We start from the raw sequence: 19,191 nt of genomic DNA, 5'->3' as shown, positions 1-19,191 counted from the left end.
TAAAACTCTGTCTTTAGGAAAAAAGATGGCCTTGTCTAATAAACACATTATCTTTTAAAATATTACATCAGAAACTTGAATGATAAACACTTTAGTGAATTGTTTAGAATGTATAGTATAAAATGGGAGTCAGTGTGTCTCTTTGATTTTCTTGATTTTGTACCTAATTGACAAGGATGAGCAGGTATTAAGAAAGGAGTTTTCTGTTGATATGCAAACAATCCTGAGCTAACCACGTTGTAAACTATACTGTAAGTCAGAGTGAAATGTGTCTACAAGAAGGAGCATACTCAAGCACATTAAACATAAACTAAACACAAATACAAGAACAAGCATACTAAACGAAACTACTATAGGCTCTTACTTCATTAGACAATAATGACTTAGTCTATAGTGGGGTGCACATATATGTATATATATATTTTTAAACTCCCTTTTATGCCAATAAGTCTGCAAAAGAAAAGACACAAAACAAAACAATCAAATAAAAAAAATCACTCCGTTTCTTTTTTCTTTTCTTTTCCTTTTTTTTGCTGAGAAAGATTAGCCTTGAGCTAACATCTGTTGCCCATCTTCCTCTTGTTTTTGCTTGAGGAAGATTAGCCCTGCACTAACATCTATGCCAATCTTCCTCCACTTTATATATGGGTCACTGCCACAGCATGGCTGATGAGCAGTTTATGTCTGTGCCTGGGAACTGAACCTGCGAACCCTGGGCTGCCAAAGCAGAGCATGCCGGACCTTAACTACTATGCCACAGGGCTAGCCCCAGATCACTCCATTTTAATGATTGTGGTGATCAGATCAGAGAATGATATTTACTTCAACTATGTCCTTGCCCTTAATTCTCACAAGAATAGATATTATCAGAATACTCTTAAAGAAAGTCTTCTAATAGTTCTGTGATCAAGCCATCTTGGAGGGAAGGCTTTTGAAGCTTGTCAACCAGCTACACTATGACTGTTTTTAAATTTCTCTAGAGAGAAAACAGGTGGCCCTCAAAATTGCAGCTGTTAGTGCATCTCTTTGGGTCTAAGGGAGACCAGGCATTATTGTCTAATAGATCCTTCTTTGCTGCCTTACTTTTGTATTCTGACCTGAGTAAACTGTGAAATTAGGCTAAATATGAAACCATCCTGTGAAACAGTGCTAAGTATTTAAGTGAACTGTGAAACATATGGGAGATTCAAAATCAGAATGTAACTCTTTACAATGGACCAAGAAAGTCCTGGCACATATCCCCAGGCCACCCCTTGAATTATGAACCACAATTGTGCCACATAGCATTTATGGCCTCAACTCTAGTGACAGATATATACCTTAGTCCCATTCTATAATTCCTGATAAAAATTAATTCTCAAAAGAAAAACTAGCTAACGAGCGCAAATACATACAGTAATCTTGGAAATTTTTTTTCTTTATCTGCTGGGAGTTGGTTACAGCAAGCCTTGACACATCCTTTATTTAACTTCTTAGCAGAACTGATTCTTGCTGATGAACTTGTAATGGCATATAAGAAACAAAGAACAGGGCCAGCCCTCTGGCACAGCTGTTAAGTGCACATGTTCCAATTTGGCGGCCCCGGGTTCGCCAGTTCAGATACCAGGTGTGGACATGGCACAACTTGGCAAGCCATGCTGTGGCAGGCGTCCCACATATGAAGTAGAGGAAGATAGGCATGGATGTTAGCTCAGGGCCAGTCTTCCACAGCAACAAGAGGAGGACTGGCAGCAGTTAGCTCAGGGCTAATCTTCCTCAAAAAAACAAAACAAACAAACAAACAAACAAGAAATAAAGAACAGGCAAATCCAGTGATCTGCTTCAAGATATAATTGGCAGCTTACACTCAAATCTGACCTTATCTCTTGGGGATGAAAAAGAAACATGGTAATAAGGTCAAAATAATGTTCGTGTTTACCAATTCCCCCAAATTCAGTTCCTGTAAATAATAACCCATCACCCTAATGAAGAATTCTGTGATCAAAGTAATTTGTGTGAAGGTATGATTTGTGTGGCAATGATTAAGGTATAAATAGGAACATTTTAATATGTATAAAGAAGTTTACTTCAAACAAGAAGCTATTTTTAAACAATAGGCTTAAAATTACTCTTTCTAAAACACGGCTTTTGTCTTTCCTCCATGGAAAGGTGCATGCCCTTAGATATTTCTGCTGGAAAGTTACGTGTGCACTGGTAGGCACTATTGCACTTTTCATATTCCTAATAACCATCCAGTGGAGGTAGGCTGAAAGCTCACTTAGAGCAAAGACCAAGTCTGCCTTGCTCAACAAAGCAACTCCAGCCCTAGCATTGTAGCTAGTATATTTCAGGTGCTCAAAAAGGTTGAACGGTTTTGTTAAATTAATTGCATGGATATAGAATCAATGCCAAATGATCACACTCAGTCTCTGACTAGGACTTTTTGTAAAGCAGTGGATCTCAAAATGACTCACCATGCCTGCAACATAGACATCAACTGGGAACTTACTAGAAATGCAAATTTTCAGACTCCATAACAGACTTTCAAAATCAGAAACTGTTGGGGTGGGTCCAGCAATCTGTGTTTAAAAAGCCCTTCAGGTGATTCTAATCCAGTCGTGCTAATATTGAGGATCACCAACGTAGAGAATCCTGAAATACAGTGCACACAGTGACATCAATGCTTTTTAGAATGGTGAGACTGTCTCAACAGTCTATTATAGAAAAACAAGTCCTATGGACAGATTGTGCATAATTTTAATTTCTCAAGAACTTTTCTACTTCTCAAGAATTTCTTCTTTTTAACTAGAGGAACTAGTCTCTATTCATGTGTGATAAATTGTGTGTTCTGTGTAGTAAGGCTAACTCAGTTTAAGTTACTTGTAAATATCCTGAGACAAGGACTTTGGTGCAGATGGTTTATTAGGGAACTGGTCCCCGAAAGCACAAGTAAAGAAGTGATGAACATGAGGGAGGGTAAAGAAAAAAGCCAGTCAAGAATGTGTCTCCAAGAGTGGAGTATAATTGTGGGCAAATGGGGCTCAAACCTTCAGGGAACCTTCTGAGAAACTGTGTGTGGAATACATCTCAGAACCACCCCATTGGAGGGTGTGGACACGAGAGCATTTATCTCCCCAGTGGTTGAGAGTTGACTCCAGTGTTGCTAACATACCCCCACTTCTAGGTTATGTTTCTGTGGCTGAATAAGCTGGGGACGGTCCTCAGGCAGAGAAGGTAAGAGACACAAGCTCTTGAGGTGGGATATGTCAATATGCTGGAAACTGTTTTTACCTGTAGTTGCAGGGCATTTCACATGGCCTAGGGGCTATGGGGCAAAGCAACCCTCTAACAGGACAGTTTTCATCAAGTTCACAATATTTATTAAATGGCTGTTATGAGTCAGGTCCAGAGTGGGTTGTAGGATATAAAAATAGATAAAACATCTTCCCCGCCTCAAGAAGCTTTTAGAGTGGTGGAACATGTAGACAAATAAAAGGATAACTAAAATATAATTAGATATGTTCAGTGACCACATTTATAAGAGGAATTTATGGTGGGAGAGAGTATAGTAATCATGGAAGACTTCTTAGAGGTGATGACGATAATCATGCCTAAGGGCAATCCTGAAAGACACTTAGAGCCCAGCCAAATGAAGATATTTGGGAGCGGGGGCGGCTGTGGACAGAAGCCGGAATGACTGAGATGTGAATGGGGGGTGTAAAACAGAAGAAAGCAATCATAGGCCATATTTGAGAGGATTGTCTGTAAAAGTCGGTTGAGAGGCCATGTGTTACATGGAAGGAAATCTAGAGTCCCACAGGAAGCAGATAGAGAGATGTGGAAGGCACAGGAGTGTAGATAACTGATGATAAAGATTCCAAAAGAGAAAAGAAGAAAGGGACCCGGAGTGCTACTGAAATGATTAGTCCCCTTTTCAGAGGAAGAATGCCTATCTCACTGCTAAGAGAGGGGAGGAGGAAGTTAAGACGGTGTGTATTCATTTGTAAAATAGGGGAAATAATAGCAACAACCTTCAAAGGGTTGTTATGAGACCTAAATGATGAAAGGCACTAAAATATTTACCGTTGTTTCTCATGCGTAATTCACACCCCCAAAATGTTAGCTATTATTATTCAAAAAAGGATTGGGTTTTTTTGCTTTGCTTTTGATTTTTAGAGTAGCAGAAATTTGAAAGCTTGAAATCATTTCTATCTGTTGATCTTTATTCATTACTTGTTTAAATAGGAAACAACGTTACTTGTAAAGTTGTTAGGAAAATGGACTAGTGGAGCTGGTGGAAGGTTGAATGTCACCGCCATGGAAAATGGGGGAGGAGCAAAACTGATGATATATACGGTAGAATAATTGCTAGTTAGAATGAAGTGTCCAGTAAAGGTTGGAAGCCATGATTTTGGAGTGACACTAAACCACACAGTTGTGTGATCCATTTCTAGGAAAGGTGAAACAGTGTATTCAAAGACATACAAATGGCATTGAGGATAACTGTAGTTGCTTTGCAGAAATTGTGCAATTGTAAACACTGACAGATAAGCATTCATGGCAACAAATTTTTTTTTTAAAAAAAGCTTGAAAAAAGGAATTTATCGTGAGATTTAAGATCAATGAAAACTCTAAAATGTGTCAGATGATTTTGAATATTCTTGCATTATTTGATCCTAGCCGAGGGTCCTTTGTCAAACTCTGTAATTCCGTTCTACAGATGACATTTTGTTTGAGCAGTTAGCAGTTGGTGCCTCAGTTTCAACTGACATTTTGTTACTAAACACAGTTCTAACACCATAAGGTGATTTGTCAGTGGTAAGAAAAAGATGGTTTATATTTCACCATAGTGAAATAGCACAGACGGGAGAATCAATTGCTTGGAATTCTGGAAAGTGTCCATGCTGTCAAGTCCAACACCATTGAAAACATTTTTTACAGTAGGCCACAAGGTATACTTTTTATGGAAGAAGCTCTGAAAGAAATTTAGAAACCCCAGAAAGCTTGAAGTTCTTGTTTTAATATTGTAAAAAATTCAAGGATCATACCTACAATGAGCTTAAATACCTTGACAGTGACCAACACAATTACATTAGGAATATGGCGATGGAAGTTCACATTTTGCATTTCTTAATTTCTCTTTTGGATGCTTTGTGTATCAAAATTAGTAAGGCTTTTTGAATACTTTTTCCCCCATGAAGTCTTTTGATTCTAGAATCATTAAAATTGTATACCACTCATGATAGTCTAAAAAGCAGAGTCCCTGTGAAATATTGGGAAAGCCCAGAGATAACAGAAATATTGAACTGGGAATGTCTTTTAATGAGTAATAATCAGCTTCCATAGTGGCTTCATCAATGATGAACTACTGATGACCCAGAATACTGCCAAGTTACGCAAAGAACAGTAGTAAACCGATTAACTCACTAACTGCAGACACGAGATGTTAATTGCCTTATTGTCACAATACCTAGGAATCATTGTCCCTTTTCACTTCTAGAAGATTTGGCTGTTTGTCCTGTGGTGACAGTTAAGTTTTGTTTTGATGACAGAGCAGGAACAGGTAACTGTTTCTCTGGTTAAAGATCAGCTGCACAATCTGTCCATGTATAAGTATGTACTTAAACTTTAATCAGTTAATCAGTACAGCAAGATGCTCAAATTCTGAAAAGAGTATGGGAACTAAGATTCACTCAAAGAAAAGCTGATATTCTTACCCCACTTCAAGGCAAATGGTCCTGGAGTAAAGTGGTGGATGAAATCACCTGCATTTCTCAAATTCTTCTATGGTTCATTCTCTCTCTCTCAAAGGTTTATAGTAGATGCAAATAAATTACATAATGGAGTTCAAATACATACAACTCCAGTGTATACCATACAATGTTCTGCAATATTCAGTTTAACTGTAATTATTTTAATTTTTTTTTTAAAGATTTTATTTTTTCCTTTTTCTCCCCAAAGCCCCCTGGTACATAGCCGTATATTCTTCATTGTGGGTCCTTCTAGCTGTGGCATGTGGGACGCTGCCTCAGCGTGGTCCGATGAGCAGTGCCATGTCCGCGCCCAGGATTCGAACCAACGAAACACTGGGCCGCCTGCAGTGGAGCGCGCGAACTTAACCACTCGGCCACGGGGCCAGCCCCATGTAATTATTTTAATTTTTAAGAAAGCATAATAGTTTCTGAATCTTGGAGATAGAGGGCTATGAAAACATTATGGAGGAAGGATGTTTACTAGTTACTGATTCTGGCTTCCACCTCCAGCTTTATGACTTTGGTGAGTTACTTCAGTTTCTTCATATGTCAGGTAGACACAAATGTAATGCTCACCTGATATGGATATTGTGAGCATTAAGTAATTTATTACATATATAAAAGCACTTTGTGCCTGGCACATAGTAAGCACTTAATAAATATTACCTTTTATTATTATCGTTGATATACTGAAATAGCATTCAATAAACATTTACTGAATTGAATAAATGCACTTATAAATGCATTTATGAGTACTACCAAAAATTCTGCAGTAACCTGAGTGTAGAAGAGAAAGAAGGTTAACAAAGGAAGAGATTAGCATTTTTGAACGCTTGCAATGTTATGGGAGCTTTAGATACATTCATCCACTTAATCCTTACTATACTCCTGTGATAAAAGCATTATTCAGATAATCAGGGAGCTGGGACTCAGAGTCAGTAGCATATCTGACTGTCCACAAGGACACCTGGCATTTGAGCTCAAGCCCAGTTATTCAAATTTTATGTTCTTTTTCCAATACCACATAGCCCCCAAATTCTGAGGTGTTTGACTTTGGAGATTTTGAACATGGTGGTCCCCTGCACTCGTAATAATTGTCAAATATCTGTCTTTATCCTAACCAGGCAAAGTATTGAAATCACTTTTAATCACTGTTCAATCTCTGTTGAATAGTATAAGACACAGCAAGGTGTGTCTATGGCATATGATGAATGCAGATTCTCTATTTTCTTGCATTAGCACCCGTCTTTCCACATTAAGAAGCATAGCAGGTAGCATCCTGTTGGACAAATCTCAGTGGTGGCATGTTTCCATCTCCCAGGGGGTGTGGGAAGACCCAAGCGCACAGCAGTAACAATAATTCTAGCATATCCGTTTATGAAATAACTTTGGCAGTAAAGCCTAGAGGATTTGGATGAAAGTGTATTTGTGGTCTTCCAGCTGGAAGATCAGAGCAGAGATTCTAAAGCAAAAGGCACAGAGTGGGATGGCAGATAGTGGCTGCTTGGATAGGAACAGAAGAGAGCTGGGGATCCATGCTGAGCTCAAGGGGAAATGCCAACAAGACAGTCATTTCAGAATATCCCCATGCTGCCTGCTCTCAGAGCAAGGAATTACTGATGCCATCTGCTGGATATACTTGGGATTTACAAATGGAATCTACACAAATAGTACTCTGGTGTCTGCCTATCCTGTGGCTTCAGTTCTTCTAAGAAGAAGAAAAATAAAAACAAAAAAAGCTAAAAAAAAAGGAAAAACAAAAGCCAGCAATAGAAATGAATCGCAGATCGTGTACGTATTTACACTTTCAAGCTCCAGCTCTGTGTTTCAGAGACTTACAGTGTGTAGTTGCCTTGGGTTTTTTTAGCAGAACTCTGGGGGAATACAGTTTAGCCATATATGACACTCAGGCAAGTGGATGTAGAGTTTGCACTGGAAATTCATGAGTTTCTCGCTAAAAATCTACTATGCACTATAAACTTTATACACGATATGCTCCCTTGACATACTTTATTGGAGAAGAGTATAGTGGTTTGGTTTGGTTTTGTCTTATTTTTGTTTAATTAGAAAAAGAGAAAAAGATTAAGAAAAAAGAATAAGTATTACTATTTGGTCAGAACTATTACATATACATTTGAGTTTTACATAAAATATGGTAATTTTCAACTTTTGTTTTCTGTTTTTCTTCGTTTTGCGGAAAATTTCCTCTGTTAGTTGCTCTCCCTGTAGAATTATTATAAGATCATGATTTAAAATTACAAGATTCCTTGTGGTGCTTCAATAAAATTTTAGAACTTTTAGAAATGTGTGGCTAAATTAACATAGATTTTAGTCTACATTTTCCAAAAAGTACTAATTCTTGAGATTGGTAGTGAGAAAAATGGTTTCCATGGTCAACTCTATTTGAATATGCTACATTCCAAATATCTTCTCCCGGAGTTCCATAAAACACATTAATTAAAATATGAGAAGTTGATATTTATGAAGAGTTTACTATGTGCCATTATCACATTTAATCTTCCCTACCATTTCATTTTATGGGCGCTATCATTAACCCTAGTGACAAATGAGGAAACTGAGCCTTACAGGATTTGTAATTTGTTCAAAGTCACTGTAAGAAAATGGAGGCATTGACAATCTGACTTTAGAGCTCATGCTCATAAGTCTGAAGCCATATCTCCCAAATTATTAATATATAGAATAATGTCACATATTAATATGGCTTTTGTGTTAATTACATTTCAGTATTGATATTAACCTGTTAAAAGCTTTGAGGAGTAATGCGGTAATGATATTTATTTAACTTTGCTTAACCTAGCATTTCTAAATCTACTTGGCCACAGAATACTTACGAATTTCAGCGGAAGTAGTGTCCCACAGAATACAGTTCTAGAAATGCTGATATAAGCTGTAGTATTGCTATAGATGAGGAGCTAGGAAGGGAGTAGCTCTTTAATATTTCTCTGGCCACTTGCTCCAGAATAACTGCGGGTGTCCTTCCCAGACAGGCCACTCGCAGGCGTCCACCTGAGCATTTGGAATGGGCAAGAATAAAAGCAAAAACCTGACACCTTTGCCGCTGCAGGTGCACAGAGCACTGGAACCCTCTGCATGAGTGTGTAATATTTAGTAGGTCCTGCAAAGGGAACAAGCGTAATTTAGTTAAGCCACAAAGTTGAGTGAAAAACAGCATGTTGCTATTATTGTTTAGTCAATTAAATTGTCCTCTGTGCTTGTAGGAACTGTTCCACATTTATTACCAGTGAGATACACACTCTGGCAGTTTCTTTGCTTCAGATCGTTTTATATTTAGCCCATCTAAAGATTTGAGAACGAATGATGGAAGACATGGTGATGAATTGTCAAGCTTTTCTAAGGATTCAGAAGTTCTAAAGTTCCTGCCAGTGACAGATGGTCTGTCCTTACTCATCGCTTGATCGCTTGTCTTCCTGACAGGGCTTGATTCCGCCCCCCACCCCTTTTTTGCTCAATTCCCTTCAAGTAAGCTCAGCTTCTTGGGAGGCGAGGTAGTCTCATTTGTTATAACTACATTGCTATATATAGAGGCGGTAGCAACTCTATATGATCAAGCACCATGCTTTGTTGACATTATTAATGTACACACATATAACGGTAAGAGAGAAGCATGGGAGAAGAGGGAGAGAGAAACAGATTACCAAGGAAAATCCACACTTTCTTTCTTTCTGTTATTTTGATAACCACACACTAGAGTCCCCAAGGATGGTTTTTTCTTACTGACTTGCTACTTTCTTTTGATAGCCCAAGCATAATGTGATCTTTTAGGCAGTGTTTGTTATCATTATGGCAACAAAATATATATTTTTTTTAGGACCTTCAAATATTTCGTAGTAATCTAAAAATTTTTGAAATTTTGCATTAAAAAGTAGAATTAGTGTTTACCAACTCGCTAGACATTTATAAAAATCTTCAGAATGAGACCAAACAACTCTAACAATGATGTACTTAGATATAAAATAGATCCCCACTGTCAACAAAAAGAAAATTTCAAGTTGCTTAATCCCTTTCATTGGCTTCAAATATGTTTACTGCTGAAATAGGATATGTGCTATTAGGTAAATAGGTAAGGAAGACGGGGAAGGAAACGATTTTCCCTGTTTGAGTTCTAACATAACTGTGGAAAGAAATATAAGGTTTAAAAAAATTCTAATGTTTTACAATAGCTTCTTAGTCCTTTATCCAGAAGTAATTCAGTCCTTCAAGTTAGTAATGCCACCAGTTCAATCCAGCATTACTTCAGCTGAAGTGTATTGAGTGGAAAGGGATTAATATTACTAAAAGACATATAAATTACCGGATGAATTGATTTGAGATTTACCATGTTAGTTGGCTTTTGTTGTCTACACAAGTAGCTGAGAAGTTATTTTTTTATGTAAATATGTCTCTCCTAAAAATTTTCGTTATATATTAGCTCAATTTGATATGTGATCAGGAAAAACAGCATTATTGTTGCTTTTTATCTTTTTTAAACTCTACAGCAATTTTGTCTCAAATATATATATATAATATAAAATGTACTACTATTATATATATGTGTATAATGTACTAGTGTATCTATACTAGTCATTTAAGTGAAGGAACTCAAAGCCTACTGGGTTTCCAGGGTCTACCCTATTGGACTCTCTGTCATCTTTTTATACCCCTTGCTAAATGCTCCTTCCATTACCTGATGTCAGTTACCTTTTTAATTAGTGACTTTTTCACATTGCTCACTTTTAGTAACATTCAATTATTTAAAAAAGAGAACTCACGCCAGCGCTTTGGTTATGCATGAAGTTGTTAACCTAGACCTGAGGAACTGATATTCCTCTTTCAGTGGACAGTTCCTCAGATAGGGAATGGAAGCATTAACTGTCTGTGTACAACATAGCAATAAAAAAGTTTCAAAGCTTCCTTATAACATGGTTGCACAGTAATACACAGATTTTAGTTGTGTATACCTATCTATTTTGGTATATAATGAAAGGAAAGGGACATATCTAACTTTTCATTCTTAAGTACTTTTCTAGTATAATTTGTTTTTCTTCCCCAAAGAAAAATAGTCATTAAAAAAAGTTCTGAATATTCAATATTCATGAAAAGGTCATCAAATATTTCATGATTTTGAAATCATGCCTTTATAAAGTCAGAGAATTTAAAATTACTCTAATGAGTATGTTTGTTAAAATTTATTAAGGTTAGAAAAGGTTGCATAGCTGAGGTTAATGAAAATGCATTGCATTAGATAAGATAGGCTAAATTACTCTAACAGGTAGACCCAAAATGTAATAACACCTCAACATAACATGTTTCTTTCAGGGTTAGCACAGTACTAAAGCAGGAAATAGGGGAATGAGGTCTGCTCTATGAACTTGAGCTTTTGTGGTAAATGATTTATTTCTTTACTGCAGTCATGTGCTAATAATTTTTTCCTTGTTTCGAATTTATACTGCTGTGTCTTGTATTTGAGTACTGATGACTCAAATGAGTACTCATATTTGAGTACTGATGACTCAAAACCAAAGACACCAGTGAGAGAAGATTACTCCCTGTTGACCCTAAGCAAAGGAGGGTGGTCGAGTGAGTAGAATCATGTCCTTGGATGACAGATTTGCCTTTCTCTTTTACATAAACACGAGATTGACTCTACATCTCTATACTGTTTTATACTTTCGCCTGAAAGTTTATTTCAAGACAGAGAGTGTGAAAGATGTGTAAGTTTTATGGTCTAGACAAGTTATCAATAAGTTACTCTTACTTTCCACTTATTTCATAAATGCTGTTGCTTGTCAGCTTTTCACTTAATGAATTCTACAGGTTAATGCAGAGTTTTTACAACCTGAATTTTTCTTACTCCGGCCACATGGTACAGATTATCTAAACAAGGGCAATTTAAGTTAAACGGAGCCATCTCTTTGTCTACTACCATTATTGCTTCAGCAGTGCTTTCAATCTATATCTTGGCTTTCACTTCTCTTTTCCCTGAATTCTCCCTGTTTCCATATTCTAGTCATGTGTTTTTTTCCATATATAACCATTTCTCTCCATTTTATCCAGAGAACTACTTTCCTTATACTTGAGTCTCTGTTTTGTGTTTTTAAATTCATATGGAGTTCCCACTTACCTTCTAACACTTTTTATTGCTAAGAAATTACTGATGATTTGTCTCTAAGATGATTACAGAAAAATAATCATAAAATTGGAAATGAGGGCTGCCATTACTGGTATAAAGTGATTTTCTTTTTCAGCTAAAACCAAAAACTGCCATGGATCATATTTCCTACATTGTTTCACATGTAAATTGAGTATGCATGTATTTTAAAAAATGATAATGATGTAACTTAAAAATAGATAATATGTCTTTACTTCTATGATAACATATTATCTATATACCTCATAGGGATCAGTCCAATGTATTCTGAAATTATATAAAATTTTTACCAAAATTTAAAAAAAACAAAAATTCTGCAAATAATTATACACTTTGAGAAAGTATTGACTCACATTAGAAATATCTTTCCAGTTGTATTTATCGTGATTCATCTTTCAGTAGGCATTTCTCAATGGAACAAAGAATGACCACCAAAATACAATGTATACTTTATGACAACTCCTTGCGAGTTGATAGAAAGCATCTTCATTTAAAACTCAATCCTTGGGTATTATTGGTGAAAAATAACAGAATAATCTTTTATAAAACAGTTTCACCTATTATATGCCTTTATGCCCCGTGCCATGCATCATAAGAACATGTCTTAGAATGTGTATGAAAAATTGTATAGACTGGAGACTTTCATACAAAAGCTAACTTTTTTCGCCTAAATGAAGGGTCATTTAGAATCAATTAATCCAAAATTTAGTCATCCAAGATTACTACCGATATCTTATTTGCTTTTCCTTGTACATGTTTTATTTCTGTTCATGTTATTAGCAATCTAAAAGCTACTGAAATTACCCACCCATACCTTAATGCTAATATAATATTTGTTGCTTGTACTCTTTACATTCAGATGATTTTAAAATTGGATCTCCTTAGAATACACATGCACAAAACTTTTCAGAACATAGAGCAATTCACTCTGTCAAGGCAATAGCAAGCATACACACAGGGAAGTATCAGAAGGTAAGAAGGTTAAGTTAGAGCCAGATTGTGGAGAGATATGTACTTAGATATTTATTAGGTAGATAATAAAAAGCCGAAAAGTTTATTTGGAATAGGAAATGTGATTTGAACTCCACTCTCAGTTAAATCGGCATACAGTATTATTTATATTATTTTTTTCAGTTGAAACCTATGTTTTCCTAGGCTTTTGATGAATTATAATTTCAAACTTGGTTAGCAAATCTACAATGTATCTATACATCAAAGAAAAATGCTTCTACAGTGTTTTACTTACAGTTTTCCATCTTCAATTGAATAACGAAGACCTTTCTAACAGCTAATTCATTTTTCGCCATTTGAAATTTGGTCTGTTTTTCGTGACTAATGCTTACTGATGACTGGTTTGTTTTCTATTCTAGGTTGTGGAGACTAATTTGGTTGCCTTTGACTGTCACTGGATCATTATAAATGAGGTAAAGCCAACTAGACCTTTTTGTCAGTTCTGGGTCCTGTTTTCACGTGTATAGTCACAGCATTCCTATGGCCTTGAATTTCTAAAAGGAAACAACACAAAGTAAGCTTCCAGTTTACTGAGTGAATGATGTTAAATAAAAATAGAATAAGGAGTTTTTAAAAATTATAAAGGGCTTTGTATGAATAAAATAAGTGCAGTACACCTCCCCACTGAGCATCCTCTAGCATTTTCTGTTGGCACACGCTGCCTGCTTTGGGAGATCATCTTTATGAAAAGTACAGTTCTTCTTTGTAAGCAAAGTGAATTCCTCCCAGTGGAGTGCTTGTGTTCCATTTGTATTTTAATGTTATTTCTAGAACTTTTATATCACTCCCCCTTTACACAAGGATTAAATAGTTCAGCATATGAATATGAATAAATAAGAATGGATTTTTTCTTTTCATAAAGAAATACAACTGTTTTAAAATCCATCAACTTGTCAAATTCCTTGTGAAAGTTTTTGATCTTTGTAAAGACAATACGTAAAAATTAAAAATTTTAAAATTTTAAAATTATGTTGAAACATGAGAGCCCTGAGAACTAAGTTGTTCCATTAGCACCTGCCTGTCAGAGTTGAAAAGGACAATGAGCACATCAGTCATGGACAAATAATGAGATCACGTGGGTTTGTCCTCAACAAGACCTGGCATTCAATCGTATCTATTACTTATGAATAAAAATAATGAGTTATTTGTCAACAGACACTAAATATTGAATTATAGAATAATACATTTTGTCTCAGGGACAAATAGAATTTTGAGTAAGAATTCTGGTTTTGCAGTCAACAAGATAGGCTCAATCCTGGCTATAAAATTGGTTAGCTGTGTTACTATGGTATATAGTATAATCATCCTGTGCCTCAGTCCTTTTATTTGTATAGTAAGTGTAATAACGTTTACTTTGCGGGTTCATAATAAAAATTAAGTGAGATATTATCTAATGCTCTTATTAACACAGTGCCTGACAAGTGACAATAAATGGTACTGCAGAAATGATCGTAGCACATTAAAGTTCACAGATCACTTGCTCACACATTATTTTGTTGAATACTAAACATTATTCTATGAAGTATTGAGGGAATGAGGTACATTGAGGGGAAATGATTTGCCTCTCTTCACACAGCAAAATAAAAATGATTCCCAGTTTCAAGTCGTTTCTCCTAACCACACTTCATTGATGGAAATTTAGCCCCATTGATGGTTCTTTACTTTGGTGTAAAGATACTGGAAACATCTTACAAGCCTGTTTTTGATCTGCCAAACTTTAGGTCCACATGATTTGTCACCGTAATTTCTCATGTCAAATTAAGATGTATTCTTCTGAGATCCCCACAGGGAACATGTATGTGTGAGATCTGCTTTGCAATAAAGTCTTTATACCTTCTAACTTTCTAATATCTCTCAATTTTCCATCTAGAAAGACTAAACAGCAGGATAGAGGGAAGGGAAAAGGGAAGCTTTGCAAACCGTCATAATAACTTTTCAAATTAGATATTTTCATTTCTATTTTTTCTGCAAGGAATCTAAGATCCAAATAAATTAAACAGTTTGCCAAATATTACACACCTATTAAATGGTGATAATGGGATTTAAAACTTAGTCTTTTCCAGTGCAAAGGTTTGGGTTTTTTTGCTTTGTTTTCCTTTATTTGTTAATTGTCCTTATAGATTATAGTTTCAAAATTTCTGCTCCCTCAATTTTAATCTTATGGGAGCATTTTATCCTATTAGTTTTGGTCTTTAGTTTAATAATTTTCTAGATTACTATTTTTTGAAATAGAGAGTCCTCCTAATTTCTTATTTTTGTCTCACCCACTTAATAATGGGGAACAGACTACATAGATTCCCTGATGTAAAATAAGCTGGAGTCATTTTGCATGTTCACGTGATAGAGCTGGTTAGGGAAAAGTACCGATTTCTTTCCCCCTTAGCGACATGGATCAATCAAACCAATTGATACTTATAATCATTAAATGGAAATGCCCATTCCCTTCTATTCTTTGGTAAGATTGCAGAAGTGACCCCTGAATTAATTTTTTTACATATCCAATTTAACTTCTAAAACTGTACCTGAATCTTAAAAGTATGAACCCAGGTAGAGCTCCCCAGAACACCAGTGGTCATCTGTCTACTGCTTACGTGTCGACTTGTGTGTGGAAGAGAACACTCCTTCATATTACACAGAGGAAGGCTGACTGAGTAGACGAGCATGTATTTCAGTGGTGATGAATATCTCAGAAAGAATAGCGGTTTTATATTTTGCTGTATCTTTCATAAACATTATGACTCATTTTGGGGAACTTATTAAAGTTCATTTCTTAAAATGTTAGGAGGGCAAATACAGTCTTTAAATGGATGTTCCATAATTTGGGCCACTATTCTGCAAAATAAAACATCCACACAAAGCAATCTAACCAGTAAATAACAATACATGTTAGAAGTATGGAAGACAGTGTAGAAGACCTCAATACTTTTCTCCTCTTTCACACTTGGGTTTTCTACTGTAATCTGTCATAACTATTTATAACTTCACCTTTACCATTACTGAAACCCTGTCTCTTTTCTACCCACAGCCTCCTTACTAGTCCTTGAGCAGAGGTGTCATTTCTTTTGGACAAGTCAGTACCTCTTAGCCTTTGAAAAATGCAATGTTCACAGCCCACACTGTTCATATGGATTATTATTTTTATAGAAACTAGGTTAAAACTCAGAGATTAAGCGTGTTTTCTGTATTCTCATCCCTAAGAAAAACCATCATTGTCCAGTGTATCTGTGGTCAACGCTCTGTTAAAAAACAAAATTCAATTAAGTAAATCTGAAGATCTAATCGACTTTATTCTACCATTTATTAATTGGCAGCATCCCATCTAGCAAGTAGAGATACTCCAAGGAGCTGCACAAAATGGAAGACATTTATAAGCAGAAAGAGGGTGGGGCAAGAAGGTATTAACAAAAGTAAAGAAACAATAGTTTCAGGGTGGGGCATCCTCTTTTGGCGAAAGGGAAGAGCATGGGTTTCATCACGCAGATTACCTCAGTTAGTCAGGAAATTCCAGAGTGGTCCATTAAGATTGCATTCCTGTGGAAGGTGGACACCGCAGTGGGGTCAGGTATTCAGTCTAGGTTTGGGATCATGGGCTTTAGCACAAGTGACGCCATTTTGGGCCTGTGGTTTTTCTCTTTAACAACTCTTACTTCCACATGATTCCATTCAGCCACCACATTCTCTCGGAAATATGCCTTAGGAAACTTGACTCACTGCCTTTTACTTCATTTACAGTCTTGTTTATACAAATTTATAGTGTATTAATTGTAATTTACCCTAGATTCAGTGAAAGAAGAAACATGGATTTCTGAAATTTTCTAGGAAGCTAATAAACTCCAAAAGTAACAAAAACGACAGCAAAAAACCCAACAATGTGCAAATGTCCATTTTGACTGAACATGGAAATCATGAATCTGTCTAGTTTGGTTTGTGTAGTTACTATTTTTGTTGCTGATTTTAAAATGGGTTGCAAACATTTATTTAATCTTATTGCACCAATAGTTTTTTAGAGAGGGATATAAATCAAAGTTGGCATTATGCATCATGATACAAATTGATGTGGAAATTTGAAAACAATATATTTTTTTCATTTGCATTAAGTGTGCTGTAATAATGAGAGGCTGCGCTAGCTCATATGGTGTCATCAATCATGTGTTAGTAGCTGGTAATGGTATTTATCTTCTCCCTGCAATCAGTGCATCGAGCTCAGAACAGCCTTTTCAAATAAGTATTGTCATCCCTTCAGGGTCCTGAAGCAGATGGCTCAGGACTTTATTTAAGTTTTACAAAAGTTAGAAGTTCAGATCGGAAGATATACACTGTTCAGAGCTGCAAGAAGCATAATGCTATATGTCCGCTGCTATTCCCTGATAGTGCTGAACCTGACCTTTGGTGTCCTGACTTCTTATTTAAATAACTTTAAGTCAACGTTCTATGTTAATCACTGCGGACTTCTGCAGTTAAGGGGAAGATGTTGTTGTTGAGATGAAAAAAGCCTATATGTGTAATGGATGTTTTTCATTTTTCCTAGTTTAGTGATTAATTGACTGCTCGCTACTGATCTGTCAAGCAGAAAGTTGCCATTCTGCTCCTCTTCCTGCTGGTATATAGCCTACAGTTGGTTTTGCTCCATACTTCAACATAATGTTTGTGTAATTATTTCACATTAATGTTAAACTTTATGGAAGCATCAGAGGATCATCTTTGCTAAAGCATGAAGAATATAAACATATTAGCAAAAACAACAACAACAAAAGCATAATCTTTTCAAATCACACCACATGGTACACGGCTTCATATCATTACTAAAATCTGCTTTATTCAGAATTGTTAAAGTTATTAAAACATCACGGTGTCTAGACTTAAAATTTCAGATATTTATGTTCAGAAGGTAGTTTGGTGAAACCTTGCCATTCATTCATTCAGTTTTTCATTTATCATCAACTTTTGAATACCTACTAAGAGCCAGGAACTTCCTTAGATGCTGAGATAAAAGAATGGGAAAAGGAGGAAGGGATCCCTTCTCTGAAATGGTCTATACAGTGTAGCTTGGGATCTGATCTAATGGATTTTGAGAGTCTTTCCTTCCCTGGAATTCTATTAATTTAAGCTTAAAGCTGATAGCCTACAAAGATTCAGGAGTGATACAAACCTCCTGAAAGATTTGTTCCAGGAAGTGGCTCTTTCTGGATGGAGCTGTATCCCTAACAGATATTTAAGCTTTTTTCTTCCTTCGCTCTTACACAGTTCAGGGTTCACCCTACATTAAACTATCACAGCAAAGTGAATATGAATATTTTCTGGGATATATTGACTCGAGTCTTAATAATTTTTGATTATTCATTTAAATTATTTTTGGGAAAAAACACTGTATGCCTTGCTCCTACAGAAGTAAAATAGAGAAAAATTTGGTACGCTAAAACATAGTTGTTCCTTTTTTATTGCAAGATTAATTCCTATTTCATAAAAATACCATTCAAATAAAGATTAGAAAATGGACAAATAATTTTATAATTTAAATTCTTTAAATTCTGTAAGAATCAGGAATTTCTGTGTGTCTTTATAGAGATTAGCACATTTGGTAGCACTGGGGCCTTGGGAGAGTGAGTGTTTGGTGAACTAGTTCCTCACATGACTACTTAAAAAGATCAAATGGTTTAAAGGTCTTTAAAATTCAGAGCATTAGAACAATACAGATTCTAATCGATTATACAATAGTTTCATATTTTAATACAGAAGTTCACTCGTGGATTTTTTTTCATTTAAAAAGCTCTCTTCATAGACTAAGCGTTCGCTTGGCTTTCAGCATTTATATAACATTACATCTGTCACTCTTGAATGCACCTTTTGAAATGCAGACGTAAAGTTCTGTAAATATAAAATAGCTGCCTAATCACGTTTTCATATCACTACCAAACTATTTTTGAGATCAGATGTCAAAACTGAAACTGCAAGTGAATTTTTTGAGACAGACTGTTAGCTTCCTTCAGAATGGCAGATTCTTTCCTCCCAGAAAATTGCTTTATTTTCCCTTCGCCAAATAATAATAGGCAAAATATATTCAATTCAAACTGACATTTCCTCAGATATAGTTTAGTTACTTAGATACCTGAGAACTTCAGCTTTTGGAACCTATAAAAGGTAATCATCCGTTTTTACGGATTTGAAAATAGTCTTCTTAAAGACATGGCGCTTTGTCAATGGTTTTATCATTCCTTATGGAATCATCAGGCTATTAAATGCTGGAATAATATATCTTTATAGTTTTAATTCTTATCATTC

The 19,191-nt window shown here is 35.7% G+C and overlaps 1 protein-coding gene across 3 annotated transcripts in view; it reads left to right on the top strand.

Moving 5' to 3' along the window:
* The window catches only part of GRID2 (glutamate ionotropic receptor delta type subunit 2), a 1,392,659-nt gene that overhangs the window by 799,189 nt on the left and 574,279 nt on the right, over nt 1-19,191 (top strand). For all 3 annotated transcript variants that reach the window (XM_070505363.1, XM_070505362.1, XM_014838689.3), the window contains exon 5: nt 13,272-13,325. In XM_070505363.1, the coding sequence (XP_070361464.1) occupies nt 13,272-13,325 (54 nt within the window). The remainder of the gene's footprint in view (nt 1-13,271; nt 13,326-19,191) is intronic.

This window comes from Equus asinus, chromosome 3 (genome assembly GCF_041296235.1).
Source record: "Equus asinus isolate D_3611 breed Donkey chromosome 3, EquAss-T2T_v2, whole genome shotgun sequence".
Taxonomy (NCBI): domain Eukaryota; kingdom Metazoa; phylum Chordata; class Mammalia; order Perissodactyla; family Equidae; genus Equus; species Equus asinus.
The sequence above is the reverse complement of the archived record's forward strand: the minus strand, read 5'-3'. Positions and strand labels throughout refer to the sequence as shown.